General features: G+C 39.9%; 2 protein-coding genes across 8 annotated transcripts in view; both read right to left on the bottom strand.

Annotated features, from left to right (window-relative positions):
- Nucleotides 1-26: 26 nt before the first annotated feature.
- Nucleotides 27-6,094, bottom strand: TCFL5 (transcription factor like 5). Of its 6 annotated transcripts, none has more exons than XM_054081259.1 (7): nucleotides 6,017-6,094; nucleotides 4,487-5,268; nucleotides 3,618-3,804; nucleotides 2,951-3,110; nucleotides 2,106-2,349; nucleotides 1,551-1,692; nucleotides 27-825 (listed from the first exon to the last, which is right to left on the bottom strand). In XM_054081259.1, the coding sequence occupies exons 2-7, from the start codon at nucleotides 5,209-5,211 to the stop codon at nucleotides 706-708; spliced, it is 1,578 nt and encodes a 525-aa protein (XP_053937234.1). In that variant the 5' UTR covers nucleotides 5,212-5,268; nucleotides 6,017-6,094; the 3' UTR covers nucleotides 27-705. The 6 variants fall into 6 exon arrangements, with proteins under 6 accessions (XP_053937234.1, XP_053937235.1, XP_053937233.1 ...); XM_054081260.1 differs by having other exon boundaries at nucleotides 4,487-5,213; nucleotides 5,922-6,047; XM_054081258.1 differs by having other exon boundaries at nucleotides 5,922-6,039.
- A 2,304-nt stretch (nucleotides 6,095-8,398) lies between these two features.
- The window catches only part of DIDO1 (death inducer-obliterator 1), a 51,717-nt gene continuing 39,830 nt past the window's right edge, over nucleotides 8,399-20,285 (bottom strand). For both annotated transcript variants that reach the window (XM_054081953.1, XM_054081955.1), the window contains 3 exons: nucleotides 19,534-19,623; nucleotides 18,660-18,855; nucleotides 8,399-12,722 (listed from right to left, as the gene is read on the bottom strand). In XM_054081953.1, the coding sequence (XP_053937928.1) occupies nucleotides 9,331-12,722; nucleotides 18,660-18,855; nucleotides 19,534-19,623 (3,678 nt within the window). In that variant the 3' untranslated portion in view covers nucleotides 8,399-9,330. The remainder of the gene's footprint in view (nucleotides 12,723-18,659; nucleotides 18,856-19,533; nucleotides 19,624-20,285) is intronic.

Below are 20,285 nucleotides of genomic sequence, written 5' to 3'. Positions count from 1 at the left end.
GCATTTAAATATTCTCCTGTTTACAGTACACCACCCTTGGACAAAAGTAACAATACAAGAACCTGTCGGACAGTTGTGTGATGGGCATTAAAAATAGTACTCTATTTAAAAAAAATTGCCAACATGACTGTATTACACTTCAGGGCCAAGTATGTTAAAATAAGCATGGCAAATAAGAACTACGTAGTTTCTAATCTATGCTGCTAATTTGCACTTACTCAATTAACCAATATAGCCTTTAAATGTTTAAGGCAAAAAAAATTAGCATTATAATAAGATAACTTTAATTTCTTTTTACACTTGAGTACATTTGTGTCTAGTCATTAAAAGAACAGGGCAGACTGATGCTCTATAATTATTCCTAACTGTACTGGATTGTCTTTAAAAAAAAAAAACCAAACCACCAAACATACCAAAAAACCCCAAAGCAGAACCACAAACAGAAAAATAACAGATTTTTTAATAACTTAGGAGGAAGAAACTTAGCTGTCACAATATTTTCTTGTTGCTTCTGGTCCCAAAGCCCCTTTAACAGAGCACTGATTGCTATTGCTGGTCGTTAAATTTCATTTCCATTTCGAAATGTTTACTTTAAAGTTCTATTGATATTTTTATAAGTGAAAGTTCACCTTTCGTATTCAGTATAAATACGGTTTGGGCCACGGTGCGTTAGCCACGCTTGTCATACAGCTCAAGGCGGGCAGTTCAGACTACTTCGTCTCCATAGCCATGCGTGTTTCCCTGCACTGGACACGTTACAAATGAGTCTGATCTTGCTATTTTTAATCTCCTGCCTGTTTTACCACAGAACACAGTCTCAAATTCCTAAAAATCAAAATACAAAAAATAAATAACAATTATATTTAATGTAGCCATTTACTTGAGATCTATGTTTTTGTTTCACTAGTGTCTTGTGGGAAAAAAATAATACACATTTAAGAGGACATACTGAGAAGCCTCCTCAGTATCTCAACAGGATCTGTACACACTCCACCTACTCCCTTATGATATTTCACAGAGCCAGAATGGCTCGGGCTGCAACTCCTGATGCGGTTGCCGGAGAGCTGCTTATGAGGCACGCAAGCCTTTTCTGCTCTCACCCACTTGCAGACAGCGTGGGCACATAGCTGTGCATCCCATCGCTCAACTACCAGTTCATGAAAGGAAGCTCAAATCAACTCTGTGAAATGAGCAGAAAATAAAGGAGGGCAGAGAGGATTGATTGAAGAGGACCTCGGTTTGACGTTGTTGCCCAGATGGCATCATGCTAAGGAACTGGGCTAACTACGAACAAACAAAGGAAGCGTTTAAAATCCAATTTGAAAGCCCTGACTGAGGACAGCCTATGATTTCACAGTACATGACTGAAACTTGTTAAGACAGCTACTAGAAGAAAAAAAAAAGCATTTTTAAAAGGAAGTTTCAATGATATAGAGGTCCTTCACAAACAGCATCAAACAGAAGCATGCTGTATACTTTCGGCTATGTTATGATAACTACAAAACATTTCACATTTTTATCAAGAACAGAAATGAAATTAGATTTAAAACCTGTTTCAGAGAATCACCGTGCCTTTCCTGGATGTACTTCAGAAACGCAGTTGTCCATTGTAACGTTGTTGCCTTATCAGTATCAACAGTACAAAAGGGAACCAGAAGGTTCAGCTCATCACAGCAAACCCGGATTCTGCGCCTACAGGCCAATGCAAAAGGTTATCATTTGACAGGCCAGAAAGAAGGAAAAAAAATAAAGAAAAGGAAACCTGCTCACATACATGACAAGTCATGGATTTTGGAGGCTTGTTTTTGTTTGCTACAAGACTTGTATTTGTATATTAGTCATGTTCTGTGCAAGTTATCCTTACAGAATGAGTTAAATGTTTTGAAATCTCTCTTTTTGTTTGTTTATAGAGTAAAAAAGAAACAGCAAAGAGGACCACAATCAAATATACACATTTTTTCTTTTAACAAACACCAGACCCTCACCATCTGCATTGCTTTTTCTCATAGGTAAAACAAAACATGTTGAATTTACATTTTACTGCGGACAACAGCATTATTTTAGCTTTCGAAAACTTTCCCTTGCCATCCCCCCACAGGAATTACCTTCTGTCTCTCTCCATGCGGTTATGCCTTTCTCTTCGCTGAGTGATTCCGTCCTGTGTAACACTTTGCATCTGCACACTTGAATTTGACTGCACTGACTGCCACGGACTCACGGAAGATGCGCTTCTCTGGCTATCCTCATGCATATTTTTAATTTCACTAAGAGCTCTGCAATCTATGTTTGTATCCAAAGGGCTTTTTCGGCTGCAACTTCTGTTGATCACTTGCTTGGATAAAGTGTCTTCTTGAAAAAACAAAGAGGAAAAGAAGAACCGATTTATAATGCTCCCACTAATCACTGAAAATTAAGAACTTTGTTGCTTTATTTACCTGGAATAATCTTTGAAGCTTTATTGCCTACCTAGACTGATTCCTACAGGAACATGTCCTTTGGAAGCCCTAAGGCACTGCTTGCTGTTTCAAAATCCACTTATCTTCAGTTTTCTCAGAGAACCCACAAATGTCATGCCTGCCCTTGATTAGCATTTGAGGCAGTCACTTAAATGCTCTTCAGTTTGGTACTGACTGGATCTCCTATATTGAATTTGGGGTCAAAATGCATAGAAAGAAACCAGCTGCTTACTCTAGCCAGGAGTTTCAAAGGTGCTTTGCAACCTTGGGTTTTCTCATTTCAAGCTAGAACAATTTTGAAAGCACAGCTAAATTCATAGGTGTTTAATTCTTTTGAAGAAATCTAGTCCCATGTTGCACATCTCAGACATAAACCCCACATCTCAGGAGATTCACCGAGATCAAAGTAATTCTATAAAACGCACAGATTCAGAAAAATAATGTAGATTTGAAGACCAAGAGAAAGCTCAGTGAAAAGAAAACAAATGGTTTACCTCCAACTTTAATCCAAACTTCCTCAGGCAAAGCTTTATTCATCGTACCTACTGTCAGTTTTGTGGACTGAATTTCCTGATAGCAGATAGATAATGTCTTGGGTACGCCAAGGTCTTGGTGTCTGGCAGCTTCCAAACTAGTGCAAGACGTTCCAGAAGTCTGTGAAAACCAAAAAAGTAAACACTTAGAGGACTACATACATAAAGAAAGAGACTGTTTTGATATCTTAACATTAACTTCTTAAGTTTCAGCCCCATGATTCAATGTGTTGTATCAGAACAAATCCCAATGACTTCTGCACACAACAACCACGGGATTCTAAAAGGCATTACAGCCATGCTTCAGAAGTTACTGCATGTTATTTTGTGTAGATGAAGCAGATGAAATATTCAAGAAAGAGTCCCGCTCTTATAAGAAATCTAATAGCCAAATGAGCATTACCTGGTTGCACATTATTACAAATGACATAATGCCACAAAACTGCTGTGTGGAACTACTTTTGTCACTCTTAAAGATTAATATAAGAAGAAATAAATTGCATTACGGATCATACTGATAATCCTTATTCAAACTAAGCCACACTTTAACACAGACCTTCAGAATTATATTACACCTAATAGGTTAACACCATTAACATTTGAAATTAGCAGTGAATGCATTTTCTACCTGTGCTTGTGAAGGATTAGCACTTCCAGTGGTAGAACATGTGTTCACAGTAAATAACGGGTATGTGAGAGCTAAAGAAGGTGTGGTAGGTGCAGTCTGATTTTTCCCTAATGCAGGACACTTGTTTTCTTGATGATGGAGAGGAACTCCTATCAACTCTGATGGCTGTCGAATCAATGTTACTAAACTTAAAAGAAAATAAGAAAAAAAAAAAAACCACAACACAGAAAAGATACCAGACTGACTACTTGAAAATGAGAGCAGAAAAATTTATCGTTACACATACTTTCAATTAGCATCACTAAGAAACCACTTTCGTTTAGTGTACACAGAAATCATTATTGCCAAATTGCCTACTTCAGAGACAAAAAATAATTGGCTGAGAAGGTATTTTAACCTGTGCAGTAAAAATTCAGCTTTATGCCTCAATAAATCATTTTATCAGAACACAATAAAGATATAGGGCCAGATTGTAAAGCAGTATTTTTACTGGAAGTTTTCCCCATAGCCAGGCCTCCATACTATAAAACTATTTGCTTTTATGTTTATTATGATTAAAACGTTACACATTAAAACTATATAAAGTTTTTCTCTCACGTTTATTTACATTAGACGTTGTTATCAAGCATAAAGTTATAAAGCAATTAATTTTGGAACCACATGCTGTACTATTTATGCAACATACAGAGAAAACCAATAGAAGGTCAGTGGAGTTGCAGCCGTGTTTGACTGACACAATTTAAAGTCCAACTTAGCATTCTCCTGCTTTAAAAAAACTACTGGTTTTAGGTTTCATTCAGAAAATCAGTTTTGAACCACATGATGATACATAGTTTAACAACATAAAACTAAAATTAATTGCAACACACTTGTTACGAGTTACTCCAGATTCTTGGGGTTCTTGACATCTGGGGTTTTCTCTCTGGATGCTGTTGAATCTGTCTTCCAAACGAACTCTGACTGTAGATTTAGATCTCGGCTCTGGCGCTAGTGCCGAATTTTCAACAAGTATGTTTTCTTTATTCATCTGAACAAAATTTTCACCATGCTTAACTTTTACTAAACCATGTCCTGGGCCTTCTACAGAGCTACCATTGGGCGTTCTATCTGTTTGGTTCAAGGGAAGGTTAGACTCGCTAAGTAACATCATTCTGAGCTCCTGGAAGTCATCATAGCCCAAATGTGGGTTTGAACTCAGCAAATTGCTGTCAGGAGGTAACCCTGACTGACAGACAACTGGGTAAACCGCCTGGTTCCCCGAGCTGTTTGATGAATACCCCTCCTGACCCGTGTTCTGTGAGGTCTGGTGCAGAGGAGGGTCTGCAGAACTGCCAGGCAAAGGGAGAGGATTGAGTCTAGCTTCCACTTCACCTTCACTAGCTTGTGCCTCCATATGTGAGTAAAGTATGCGCTGCAGCTGGGTATACTCAATTTCCGTCATCTCCACCAGGCTGACGTCTTTGGCGGTGAAGCTAAGGTTTTGCTCACCAAAGGCAACGTCACTTGGGCCTCCAGCGACGGGAGCAGGATCAGGAACACAAGCTGTGCTTGGAGGAAGAGAGGTCTGAGGCTCCTCTGGGGCTGATCCTGACATGACTACAGCAAACCTAATCAGTTACCAGGGTCTCTTTCCAACAGCAAACCACAAAACCTGCAAGAATTATCAATACTACCCATTTAATTATTTTTAAAAAGGCAAAAATGAAGGAAGGAACGTCTGAGGCACCTCCGGGGTTGACCCCGATGTGACTACAGGAAACCTAAACTGTTACCAGGGTCTCTTTCCAACAGAAAACCACAAAACCTGCAAGAATTATCAATACTACCCATTTAAATTGTTTTAAAAAAGAGGCAAAACGTAATTACACTTCAGCTGTGCTGAGAGGGAGAGGTCTGAGGCTCCTCTGGGGCTGATCCTGACGTGAGTACAGCAAACCTAAGCATTTACCAGGGTGTCTTTCAACAGAAAACCACAAAACCTGCAAGAAATATCAGTACTATCTACTTATTTTCTTTTAAATAAAAGAAAAATTAGTTGCATTTCAGCTGTGTTTGGAGGAAGGGAGGGCTGAGGCTCCTCCCGGGCTGATCCTGACACAACCACAGCAACACCTAATCAGTTGCCAGGGGCTCTTTCAACAGCAAACCGCAAAATCCGCAAGAATTACCAGTATCATCCATTTAAATTTTTTTTAAAAGGGCAAAAATTAACGGCATTGAGTGCTGATTCGATACCACCGCGAGGAACCGAGGGGTCCCGGTCCCCTCTCCCCCCTCCCCGCCCGTTCCAACACCGCTGCTCACGGGAAACGGCGCTCGCCTCGGGACGGGGAGCGGGAACGCACCCCCGGAGGGGGACAGCGGGGAGGAGGAAGAGGAGGAGGTGCGAGGGGACCCACCAGCCCCTCAGCCTGCCTCAACGCTCCGACGCCGCCACAACGGCCGCGCGCAACCGCCGAGCGCGAGACACGTCCGCCACAGCCCCGCCCAGAGCCTCCGGAAGCCCCGCCCAGAGCCTCCGCAAGCCCCGCCCAGAGCCTCCGCAAGCCCCGCCTCCGCCTCTGTCAGCCCCACCCAGAGACCCTGTCAGCCCTGCCCAGAGCCTCCGGCAAGCCCCGCCCTGAGCCTCTGTCAGTCCCGTCCAGAGCCCCCGCAAGCCCTGCCCCTCGACTGCAGAAACCACGCCCCCAGCTCTACAAGCCCCGCCCCTCGCTTCTGTCAGCCCCGCTCAGAGCCTCAAGACCCGCCCCTGCCTGTCAGCCCCGCCCAGAGCCTCCTCAAGCCCCGCCCAGAGCCTGGAGAAACCACGCCCCCAGCTCTACAAGCCCCGCCCAGAGCCTCTGTCAGCCCCGTTCACAGCCTCCTCAAGCTCCGCCCCCGCCTGTCAGCCCCGCCCAGAGCCTGTCAGCCCCACCGTGCCCCCACAAGCCCCGCCCCTCGACTGCAGAAACCACGCCCCTCAACTCTGCAAGCCCCGCCCCACAGCTCATCAAACCACGCCCTTCGATGTGCAAGCCCCGCCCTTTGTTGTGCAAGCCCCGCCCCTCACCCCCACCAGCCCCCCCCCCCCAGAGTGTGAGCTGTGGTTCTAGACCTTTCAGAGGCTTTTAGAGAAGAATGTAGCAAGATTATCTTTGGAAAGATAATTTAGCTTAGTACAAACATAGATAAAAGCTTAAAATAGAAGTTGTTTCATGTTCATCAGAAGCTGGAACAAAACCAGAGAATTATTTATTTGTCCCTTTCCTGCAATGCACGATAACAACTCCGCATCAGTTTTAGTCTCTGTAAATTGAGTTAAATCATTCCGTCCTTTCCAGCCCAGCTTTCGCGGTCTGCTGCAGCGCAGAGCAGAGGAACCTCGCTGCAAAATCCAACTCCGGTCATTATAATGAGCTGTGGTCATTATAAGTCCTTTGTGTCTGCCTTGCCTGTGCGCTGGTGATTTTTTTGCCACTGTATCTGCAGGACAAAGCATTTACGGCTCCTGCGTCGTGAACAGATTCCCCAAACCACTCTGTGATAAAGAAGGTGAAAAGCCACACGACTATTCCGTAACAACTTAAAGTCAAGGAATTCATAAATTGCATGAGCTTTTCTTAAATTCAAAGCTGACCTGAATTAATTGGTGTTAATTCATTTTTTGCTTTTCTGTAGATTTTTTTGGTGTAAAATCTACAAACTTCCTTTTCAAATAAATAAATAAATAAACACCTCTAGGAATAAACTAGAACGATGCTTTAGAACTGAGAGAAAAATCAGGAGTATGGATTTTCATATGCTTTTTAGAACACCTACAATTAAACATCCATTGGCAGTGATGTCCTGCAAACCATCTTTAATTGAAGGATGGGGAAATAAACTGTGTGTGCCACGAGTCTCTTGGGGTTCACTGAGAAGTACCAACATGTAGTAAATAATACACACATACAGATTTAAGAAATGGACAACAGTTCTCCGTAGATGTTTATTCTACTTACAGTAACAAAAAGCTGTGATGTCCCCTATTTTCATGTACAGCGATATATTTTGCCATATAAAATACAATTTACAGAAAGTTCTATCAAGTAAACCTAAACAAACACGCTTTTTGCATACTTTTATGTAGGTCTTTAAATTAGAAACATTGCATTAAGAAAAAAATCTTACACCGTGGTAGATGTTTGCATTTAATACCGGCTCTCTGCAGTTTTGTTGACAGGTTCTGAATAGACAATCATTTCAACCAGCAAATCCTTGAGGGATAAGAACTTCACAGATGCACCAATGTGGACTGTAGTGAGGCACGCGGCATACATGCTACTTGTGATGTAGTCTTCAAGATGTGAAAGTTTATAGGATTCAAATCTGACATTTCCAAAGCTATTTTAGAAAAATTACAAAATATTTACCCAACTGTTAATCTACACGGTCAAATAAATTAGCGGGGCTTTATTTCATACTTGAAGAACTTCATACTTGAAGAATACAAGGAAAAGTAGTAATGTATGTCACAGTGGAAAGCTTCCCTCTCGAATCACAACATGAAGGACCACCGGTCTTCTTCTTTACAAGCTTAATGCAGTTACACCTTTTCCAGTGGAGAGTTTGATGTTCACCACCAGCCTAAAGAGGCTCTAACAAAAAAACAGTGACACTTTCTGTTTTGTTTTTTTTTTTTTTTTCAGGAGAACCCTTTCAGAATGAGAAGTACAATAAAATGGGGACATTTCTTATATCTATGGCAAAATTCGGCAAAATCAAATCCAAAATAAATGTTCCACTAAATCAGTTCAATCAGCTTTAGTGGCTTATTTAACCAAGTTATTCTTCTTTCCTTCGGTACCAATTCATTTGTAGTCTTGGCCTTTTTCAAATCTACGCCCAATGTTATTGTATAAGTTTTGCTGGTTCTAAGGGTGCTATTTTTGTATGGTCTTTTATCACAGATTTGTAAAAATGCGACATTTAAAACCCCTCAGCCTCGTGGGAAAAAACCCAAATACAACTTGTTTCTTTGCTGTACACTTAACAGATGGATTCCAAAACACAAAATATCTGGATATAAAAAGGAAGATAGTGCACTTTAAGCTTATAACATTCCATTCTCAAATCCTCCATCAGTCACAAGTAGTTATTAACACTGTTCTTCTGCAGCCTTTTCCTAAAAACACACGACCTTTCTGATGTAAAATAAAGAAGATACAGCAAAGGTGGATTCCTTCTTTGAAAGCGTGTGCTGTAGGAACAACGTTGGTGCTAAAATATCAGGTAAATGAGATGTAAAGGTATGGCTCCTAAAGTCTGGATTAAATTCTCTTATAAAATTACAATTCAAGTTACTGGAAAACATAACTTTATAATCTTAAAAAGCAATATGCTCTTCTTAGACTTTTTCCATTTCTGTACTGTAAATGGAAATTTTAAGATAAAGATGTGAGTAGAAAAAACCAAAATTTCAGTACAGGTAACGCTGTGAATTTTTCGTTAAGAAAAACATTATGCACAAAATGCAGCAAGTGAAGTCCAGTATGTCCTTGCCTTTTATCTATTTCAGTATTTTCATTCACAGTTGTTCCAAAGTTGCTCATTTGTCAGTACAGTTTGTAAGGCTAGTTTTACAATAGCAGTTCATGAAGGTGGCAATATACAGTATGTACAGAAGATGCTGATTCAGTCCTTGCTGTATTGTAAAAGTGAATTATTTACGTGAAACAGAATATCAATCATATTTCTATGACTGATTAGTGGAAGATGAAGCCTCTGTTTCTGGTGGTTTCTGAGTTTCCTTCGGCGTTTCTGGCTTCACCTCTTTACTAATTTCCCTACTCTTACTGCGATCTTTGCGCTCTTTTCCTCTTTCTCTTTCACGATCTCGATCTCTGTCTCGATCTCTATCTTTTTCCCTGCTTCGATCTCGGTCTCTGTCTCTCTCTCTGTCGCGATCTCTGTCTCTGCTCCGTGATCGCTCTCTGTCACGTCTTCTGTAGGAGTCTCTGTCTCTTCTTCTGTCTCGGTCTCTGCTTCTTTCCCATTCTCTAGACCGCTCTGAATCCTTCTCTCTATCTTTGTTTTGGTTTCTGTCTCTACCTTTATCCCATTCCTTGTCTCTGTGTCTCTCCCAGTCCCTGTCTCTATTCCAGTTTCTGCCACGGTCTCTTTCCCAAGGTCTGCCGTGGTCTCGATCCCTTCGTCTTTCCTCAAAGGGTCGACCTTGCCGATTGTCTCCATGCTGCGGCTCTGGCTGATCTAAACCCTTGTCTTTATTTCCTCCCTCATATCTCTGCCTCCCTTCAAATGTCTGGCCTCTATATTCAGGATTTTTGCCTTCTCGGAAGTCAGATGATGACCACTGTCCTTCCGACTCGGATCCTTGTCCAGAAATATTGGAAAGAGATGCAGATGGTCCACCTTCCTCCCACATCTCTTTTCTGTGGGATGGTGGATGGCTTGGAAGGTCCAGCAGTGGCCTTGGGGCTGGCTTCATACCTTGCAATGACTGACCTTGGAAATGAAATCTAGAAGGGTGAGGTTCATTTTCTTCTGGAAACAATCCAGGCGTGGCTCCTCTTGGTCCTCCAAACTGAAGCGGTGCTGGACCTCTCTGGTTGGCAAATCTGGGAGGTGGACTCCCTCTCCGCTCTTCAAATGGCTGTGGCAAAAGTCCTCTCTGACCAGGTATATGATTTGGAGCTGGACCTCTCTGCCCTTCAAATTGATTTGGGTGAGGCCCCCTTGGTCCCCCAAAATGACTCGGGGCTGGGCCTCTTGGACCTCCAAACTGAGGGCCTCCTCTCTGTCCTTTAAACTGAGCTGGTGGGGGACGCCTTTGCCCTCCAAAAGAAAAAGGCGGAGGTCCTCTGTTTCCCATAAACTGAGGTGGGTCTGGTCCTTCGAACTGTCCTGGAGGCCTAATCATTTCATTATACTGAGAATCTGAGAATTCCCTTTGTTCCATGTGAGGTTCTCTATGATCTTCAAACTGAGATGGTGACATTCCTCTTGGAACACCATGGTAAGATGGAGCAGGACACCTATTATCAACAAAAAGAGATGGCCCGTGCTGTGCAGAGAATAAGGAAGGAATGGGGCCCTTCTGGCCTGCAAATCTGCCAGATGGAGGCCCTCTTTGCCCATCATTATTTGGAGAACCGTGCTCTTCAGAGAACTGTGGTGCGGGTCCTCTAAAATTAGGTCCATGAGGTCCTCCAGGTGCATTCAGCATCAGCGATGGAGGCTCTCCTTTTTGCCCAGACAAAGAAAATGGAGGTCCAGCTCGGTTTTCTTCAAAGTGCTGTGGGGTAGGTCCACCATCGCTCTGAATGGATGGAGATTCAGTTTGTTCTACAAATTGATGAGACTGAGGATTTCTTTGTTCATCATATTGCACCGATGGAAGACCCCTCTCTGGTTCAAAGTGACCAGCTGCCTGTTCCTGAGAAGTAAACATCGTATTTGAAAAAGAATCCCTTCCCATTAATTCCTTTGACTCATTTGACCACGATACTTTATGCATATCTTGCAAAGACTGACTGTCATTCGATGTGGAGAAAGTAGGCTGAAAAGACGTACTGGGAGGTGTTGGAAGTAGCACTTTACGTAAAGGTTTGGATGTAGAAGGTTCTCCAGTAACTGTTTGACTAATGTTTTCCAAATTAACTTGAACAGTGTTTTCAAATTTGCTGTTAGATGCCTCTTTCTGGGACACTGTAGAAGCCTTTTCACTTGAAACCCAGTTATCACCACTAAAGCCAGGCTGAGAAGCAGAAATTAAAGTTTTATCTTCCTTACCAAGTGAAGCCTGCAAAGCATTTGGAAAACTTGCTGGAGCAACTTCTCTGGTGACTATCTCATTCTGTACCACCTGCTGCTTCATTCGAGGGTCAACACTGTCATTAGCCTCTGTGACCATTCTTCTGGCTTGTCGAGGATCTCTGTTCTGCCTTGGATCACAGCCCTGGTTTAAAACTTGTGCTTGCTGATTTAAAGATGAAGGCAAATCTGCTTTTTGTGCAGCTTGCTGGTCCTGATGGAATAATTCAGTCTTTAGTAGGGAAGATTTTGGTGGTGGTGACATTAAAGCATCAGACACTGAAAAATGAGCCATTGAAACACCAACAGCTGCTCTTTGTTGTCTGAGGGCTTCTTCTTGTTCTTCTAATTGTCTTTTCTGTTCTTCTATTTGCTTATTTAATTCTTCCAACATTTTTTGCTGTTCTACCAAGGACGAGGATGCAGATATATCTGGCACATATGAAGCAGGTGTTTCTGATGAATTGCTTTTAGTGTCTGTATACATTTTGTTAGGTAAATCATCAACAGTAACTTTTGCTTCTTCCAAGATAGTTTCATCTTCTGGATCATAGGCTTCATCCTCTACTTCTGCTGTGTTGGAGGGCTTTTCCACATTATATTGCTTTTCACTTTCACCAGTCTGCATTTCAAAAGCTTTCTCCGGACCATATTCTTCTTCAGGATCATATGGTCTGTCATCCTCCTCCTCCTCTACAGCTCTGTCTTTTGACATCTGTCCAAACTGTTGCACAATGGGATCTAACAAAGGAGCAGCTGGCATTCCTCCATCAGCAACACCCTGACCTTCCTGATTTGAAGACTGGACAGTTTCAGAATCCTTAGCAGGAGGCTCAAAAGTTTTCTTTTTTCCAAAAAGCGTCTGCAGAATGTGCTCGAGAGGTGTGGCAGTTTTTGTGGACGATGAATGCGTAGCAGTAGTGCTTGCAGAAGCAGCGGTTGAAACAGGTGGCGTTACAGTAGTTGTGGTTCCACTTTTCATTGAGGACAGTATTTTTAATACTGAAGGTGTAACTGCTGAGGTATCAGGAATGGGCATTGGAGGTGGTGGTGGTGGCGGGGGAGGTGGAGGAGATCCAGGTGGTGTTGTACTTACAGTTGAATCTGCTGAATAAAGTGTGTATTTTGGAGTTTTCTTCTCTTGCGAAGCAGCTAGCGGCCCTTTAGAGAAGAGAGATGTTTCGGTTTCCTCATGGGTTTGAATTCTGCTTCGCTTTTCCTCTGTCTTTTCTGTTTCCCCACCAGCGGCAGGACGCTTTCCTTTCTGACAGATGACCAATCCGAGAATTAAATTTGGCCGAGATAACTCAAGACCTGAAAGGAAGCACAAAGATTGTATATGTAAAAAACTATATTTTAATTATGCTTTCAGGAGACACTATTTTATAAAAGCTATAAAAGTCATAGGATAACAGTTTTTCTAATTTACATTAGATTACCTACAGCAATTTTCAGTAGTCCATAAGCATATGCATCTCTATTTCTTTAGTCTTCATATACATTTGTAAATAATAAGTAAAGAAATGTTAATTCCTTCCTCGATATTTTTAATAAAATATTACAACAGGCATGATTATTAAAAAATACCTCTGCGAGTGTTCAAGACCAAAGACAGCTTTAATATCTTTTGTATTATTACACTGTTTCTGTTGTAGTTCAACCACCCCTACACCTTCCTCTGAAAATTCAGATTTACGTTTAAATAGTTCACAAATACATTGTATACAGAGACTGAAAAGCGAGAAAAGCTGTGCTAAACCTTGTAACTACATTTCTGTTATAATCTGTGCTAGATTACACCGACAGTCTAGAAATACTTTGTCTAAGTTAAACAATACCAGTAATTGCTAAGAAGAGCAACTCAAACAAATGGGTTTGGAGACACTATTAAAGCCTGTAACTCACTCCCTGTTTGTTTTTTCCTAGCTTGATGTATTTTAAAACATGATAGAAGCAGGGAAACTTGAGAGCCAATGCACTAAACAGGCAAAGGAGAGCTAAGCAGCCACCAGTCAAAGAGGTGGGAGAAAGGCACACTGCAGGAAAATGGTTGGGTATAAACCCTGAATGCAGAGGAAGGTGACTTTAAACCCACTCTTGCTGGGTTCAGTTTGATGCTGTAGGCCTTTCTGTAAGTAAAAAACAAGGAAGCAGGATTCTTCCTTTGTGAAAGCTTCAGACTTGAATCCTTGGAGAAGGATACATCAAATACAGAGGGAAAAAAATGAGAAGGTCTGTAGGTCTGTTTCATGTTATTGTGTTTTTTCCTTTTACATGCGCAGTTCCCACTGGAACTTGAGAAAGAGAAACGCGTGGAGAAGGAAGCGCAGGGAATAAATCCTTTAACATAGGGTTGGTGGCAAATGCAGAAAATCTCTATGGAGAGAAACTATTTAACTTCTGGATTTAATGACTTTTAATGGGTCCTCATATGTGCCATTAGTTCTTATTTCCACCCAGCTAGGAAGGAATGATATAGAAACATAACACAGTCTGTGAAGGAACAGATAATATGCACTGTGATTAAATTGTAAGGTGAGGATTCTGATCTGAACTGTACCTTCTATCAATGATCCTATGAGTTATATACATATATATATATATGTATGTATGTATGTATGTATGTTCCTTGTTCTTATTCAACCAAACCAATTGCTCACTAAGGAACAATTTCCTAAATATCTAATTAGTACTAAAAACCTTTTGATATCAACAAAAAACCCAAAACCCCATAGCTGCAAATATATTCCAAGAGCAAACCACACTCACAGATACATTACTTTGCTGAAACAACTGAACTTAAAGAAGTTTCAAGGGGACTCTTAAATTTACCATCTAATGAGAAAATTATATCGGCACTTTTCCTAAATCTATGTTTAGATATGAGATATATGAGAAGATACATCGCTCTTACAGCATAAGCTAAATTCAGGTAGAATCTGTGCAAATATAAGATGAAAAACACAGCTTAATTGATGCCAAGGGAAAGCCCAAGCACTAGAACAAATGAAGTCAAGATTTCTTCTTTAATGAAAGCCTATACTGCAGGAATTCTTTGCAGTTTGCTAAATAACACACTAAAACCTGCTGCTTTATATTTTAAACTTACTATTGCTCTTCAGTACTTGCTACATATTTCATTAAGAAATAACTTTTGCACATAGAATGCCCCCTCAAATCACCAATTTTCCACTTCTTACAATCAAATTTTATCACATATAAACCTTATTTTCCAAATAATGAACTACAGATAAGAAGACAAAGAAAGTAATTTTTTTTCAAATAAAATAAGTTGACTGCAAAGTTCTATAAAATTTTTTGACTGAGATTCTCCCCACTAAGATTCTGTGTTCACTTAATGAAGAAACTGCTTGCTCCCAAGAAAAAGTCTTTTTAAAAAACGACTAGGCAAAAATATAATGATAATTTGAGGGCAATCTAAAATATTTGCTTTATATTTCCCGTCAGGAATGGCTCTCATTATAATTACATTGGGAAACAGAAATAATGAAATTTGAGTGAAAGTGATTTATGCAATTAGTCACAACATGAATCTCAAACACTGAGTAACGGAAATGAACATCAGATTGGATATCTAATAAACAGCAATTACTGAAAAATCAGGTTTGAATCCCTGTAAGAAGTAGAGATCAAGTCACTAATTAAAAGAGGGTAAAATTTGAATACCCTTTCAAGACAATAAATTCCAGTAGTAAGTTAATAATAGTAGTTATAATTTAATGTTTAGAGTTTAGTCATCATAAAATAAATCCATTAAAATTTTACATTTTGATTCTGTACTCTTCCACAAATATTAGGAGTTCTGCCTAACCTGTCTTCTCCATCCACTCAGTCCAAAGCTATCAAATCCTAAGTGCTTCTTTTGAACGGAAACATACAGCTGCACCAGCATTTCAAAGGTCAGTCCCATTCCACTTCAATGTCCACAAACAGGTTAAATCCCTAATTTCAGGCAATAAAAACGTTGGCTACAGTCTCCAACTCTTGCTCAATGGCTGCTTTTCACAAGCAAGCAATTTAGAAGAGCTGCAGTCTCCACCTGCAGAGCTAGAGGTACATTATTTATAAAATAGTTATTGTCCTATTGTCTATTAGAGGTCCACATGCTGGTTTTACTGAGTTACATCCTGTAACTAAAGCCATTAAACCAGGATGTATTAAGTATTGGATGAATATTTGGTTTTCTTACCCTTAAATATGTTTTTAAACCAGCGTTACTATATTCATGCATACAATGGCCACATCTTTCTCTCGCATCATCAGCTGGTAAGAAGTTGCCTGCACCGTTACCTACAGGCTTGATTTCCACACACGGAAGGGAAAAACGCAGGAACGGATTGAGTACACCCATGGTGTACATTTAACTGCAGAGACCAATACAAAATATTATCTAAATTTTATCAATGCCATTTAAATATCCATCCCAATTAATCGTGAGAGCAACTAACAATGATCAAACTTGTGCACCCTTATTTCAGGGATATGGATCACTTCCAGCACTGAAACACTGCTGGATGTTAAGGTACGTTTGCTGACTGCAACTGGCTGGCATCAAAAATAAGGTTCATAGTGCATATGTTCTTTCTACTGCTACTGTTCGCAGTGATATCTGCTGAGATGAAGACACCTAACTCCCTTCTGAGGTCAGTTTAAGCTTTGTACCATTCGTTACAATTTTTAGGAGCGTTCCCAACAGCACAAAGACAGGTCCTGTCTTCATCCTCTGAGAAAAAGCACAATTCCTCTTGCAAACTACTGGGAGAGAGATACCATTTGTGGTATCCTTTGCTAATATATGGCTGGTTCATTAAAATTAACTTATTTTAAATACGTAAGATATTTGTTATACCTCCAACATTGCCACTAAACCCCTCCATAAACCACTCTTTCTGTTAGTAATTAAGGCTGATTATACTATTTTTTACCAAGTGCTTTGAGATCTTAGATGAAAGTGCTAAATAACCTGTGTGTATGTGAAACAGAGAAGTGAATTCACATACAGCAAATCACTGCAAGAGCCAACGCAGAACAGCCTGCTCATACATCAAATCCAGTAGTAAGTGCCTGAGATGAATTATGGATAAATATGGAAGACCTTCTATTTTCCTCAGTTTTTCCATCACCCATGTCAGAGATTTTTGTAGCTCTTCTAGGTACTAGTGCAGTTCAGAAGTCCTCAGTTGTGTTCCAAAGCCAGTCCATCAAAAAACGGGAGAAATTCCTAATCCATACGTGCCTGATGGAACCAGCTGATACAGCTGGAATATCTTCTAACTAGGATTTCTGGAGTGGCAGTGTTTTATTGTCCTCTCCCCCTCCCCCCTCCAGTCAAAATTACCAAATCACCCTAAGCTATCTAATGCTTTTCCAGTCCTTGCTAAACTGCGTTCGAAGGTACACGATTAAACTTAAGGAGACAATGACCACTTTCCATAAAATATTTTTATTGATTGTTAAAGAAAAAGCAGTAAATTCCATCAGATCTCATTAAAAAGTATGGATTACATGTCTTTCATGGTTTTAATACATACACAAACCCCGAAAAACAGCTTACCTGATTGCTTTGCCTCCAGCATAGCGGATTTGGTTTGAAAATATGGACACAACTTAGCATGACTATGAGGCAAAGGCTGAGACAGAAGTTTCCAAGAGGTGTGAATTGATGGCAGAAGGCAAAGTGGGTCTTCTATGAAACTGTGATATCATATGGCCTCTCTGCCTTGGAAGTTTGTTTCTATTGCTGTCCTTTAACTCACTTCGCCTACAAATATGTCTTTAGATTTGAAAACCTGACTCCGTGAACGATATCTACAAATGATCCTCGTATCTTTTCTAAGCAACTCCCTACAGTTTTGAAAGACTTTTGCATTTCTTGGCCGTGAAATGAGAATAACAGTTTTTGCCTGCTTTTCAAGAATTCAGTACGTTAAAGACTATGGAGGTGCTCAGATTAAAAAAAAATGGAGACTATGAGATTAATTTACATAGAAACAATCCTCCCATTTCAGCCATAGCCTAAAAATAATGACCTAGGTCAGGCACCGTTCAAGGATGGATAAGATAGATATGTCGTATGAGAAAACCCTTGTCTGAGGACGCAGAGCAAGTGCCCTTTGCAATCTCATGCAGGAAGGGAGTACATTTTACTAATGACGTATCATTTGCTGTTGAAGTCATATGCCAGTAACACACGAAAACCTGGCCCAGATACTGTTGCTCCTGAATAAAAGCTCCAAGAGTGCTTTATTGACTTTAGTCCTGAACTTGTATTTGGGAAGCAGAGGACAGTCAGTTTCTCGAGAAGGTCAGCCCCCTGCATGTTTGCTGTTTCATACCTAGCATTTAGTGTTTTGGAGACCATTGTTAGGACAAGGAAATATTCTATTACCATCAGTGTAACCTGCAGTTCTTCAGCTTCTCAGTCTGTTATTTTATATAAACCCCCCAATACTTATTTGGAAACTAAGCACAAGCACCTCCTCCTCCATGAAGAGAACTTCAAGTTTTGCAATAGGTGTTCCGTGGCTGAATTCATTCTCAGTTCTTCCATCACCATGTTCCACGCACAAACATGGGGCAAATTCAAGCCAACCATTACTTCTGGTGATTTTTATCTAAGAGTAGAAGATTTTAATACCACCTGCCTATGCCAACTACTCTCTGCCCCTTCTAAACCTAAGGAATGTGGATCCTCCTAACCCAACAAACCAGTTTTCAGAAGTCAGAACATCTCAAACACCTTGTGCATCATATTGCACATACAGCATAATATGAGACAATGACAACGTAGTGAAACCACCGTAAATATTACCTTTGTCTTCACAGATTTCTTGACTCATCTGTGGGCTAGGTTTCCTGCTTGATTTAAATGATGGTGAATGGCTTCTAAGGGCCTAGCCTTTAGGGACTGCTGAAGATGGGAGGGGTGCTGGGTTTTTTTTTCAATGTAGCAGCTGTTCCACTACTTGTCTTTAGAGGTAAACTCATCCTCCTAATGGCATACAAGCACCTTATCGGAAAGGCTGTGTAAACTTTAGACAATTTTACCTTGGACCGAGTCAATTTCCAATTTTTCCCTATCTACATACTTTAAAATTGGTTTTATATAAAAAATTTAATAATGCTTACATTAACATTACATTAAACTTAGATTCCACAACAACTTATCTCAGATTGACTTTTGTTTTGTGATTTTTACCTAGCATTTAACCTCCCCTGTTTTGTGCTTACCTGGTCCCTCAAAGGGCAAGAGTTTGGAAGGAATTGGGTCCTTAGAACTCAGGGGGATCAGGTAGAGATCCTTGATATGTCTGTTGGTATTAGCTACAACACCAAAACGACCACGACTGCTAAAATAGGAGTAGAGAGAGATATAGGCAACTTCTTCTTCTTCTGTTGCAGGATGAAACCGAATCAAACACAATTCCTGTAACACAAAAGCAAAGTGGAAAAATTCAACCTGTAACATACCAGCAAATACAACGGTAAAGGGCAAATCCGAGGGGTAAAAATAAATTGTATATTTATCGCCCTAACTATGTTTCAAGGCAATAGTCTAGCTTTAAGAGAGTACTGTTTTTCAATTAGTAATATTAACACTGAATTAGGCTTTTCATTTTCAGAAATCTAAGTTACTGTGTATCTTACCTAAAACTAAACATCTTGAGGCTCAAATTAATATGAACTAAATGGAAAATTCTTAATTTTGTGATTATATCTATTTACTGTTCATCATATTTTCATTTCCAAAGTATTTACAATAGTAAAATCTATTAAATACATTTAACAATGTTCCTTTTCTTTAAAATTTGAACTTCCATCTACTGAATAAATAGGTTATTGATGTTCAACCATTAAAAATGAAAAAACAGTATGAAGATTTAACTTCATAATTTAAGATTTAACAGGAGACAGATATCAAGAGCCCAATAAACACTCTTCTTCAAATAAATGACAAATTCGAAAGGAATAAGTGGTGTCGGCAGTTTTCCAGGTGTGATCTATGTCAATATTTAGTCTTTTCCAATTTATATCATTAAAAGTTGTCATTTTACATTGTTGTTTTATTTTCTTCTAGGTTTTGCAAAGGATTTTAAGTGAATACCTTAGAAAGCGAAGATTTGAGTTTGCCCACATACTCCCAGACTGTCTTCGGTGAGATCCTCCCACCGATATGAATTGTATCTGGTAAATCCTAGACAAGAAGTATTAGATGGAAGCATGAGAAAAAAACAAAGAGACCAACGATTCAAAGCAGTGCAGGTTGACCCATCCCAGCAGCCCAGTAGATAAAGCACCATTATACTTTAATAAACTTTCACACATACTCTTCTAATTCTCAACAGGCTATTTCTAAATTTCAAGGTGAAGTCACATAAATTCTAGTGAGCATCCTGTCATTAGGGCAGATTTGAGCAAAAGTAAGACCAAAAAGAGCCACCAACTCTAATAGTAACAGTCCTAAACCACACATTTGTGTTTGAAACTTCCTAAATCACATAAAACACACTGCATAGAAAAAAAGGATGAGAGTTTATGTCATAGTGCAAACCTTCAGATTATTCCATTACTCCAATGTACACCCTCCCCAAATATCGTCAACCAACTGTGTGTATTTAAAAATCAGTAGGAAGGATTCTATTTTCTATAAATGGCCAAAAAAATCTAAGAGTAGATCACAGTAGTGACCCATCTCATTTGAGACCAGAACACGACATCTACTTTAAAATACTGGCTCTAAAATGTCTTCTTAAAGAAGGAAGCTGAAATGAAACAACTATTCCATGTTTGATCCTTATATAAACATGTTTAAAGACATAGTAACTCTTCACAGATCTGTGAAGAATTTTTAAAAGG

Source organism: Cuculus canorus, chromosome 16 (assembly GCF_017976375.1).
Source record: "Cuculus canorus isolate bCucCan1 chromosome 16, bCucCan1.pri, whole genome shotgun sequence".
In the NCBI taxonomy this organism is placed as follows: domain Eukaryota; kingdom Metazoa; phylum Chordata; class Aves; order Cuculiformes; family Cuculidae; genus Cuculus; species Cuculus canorus.
Note: the sequence above shows the minus strand (reverse complement) of the source record. Positions and strands in the feature narration are given on the sequence as shown.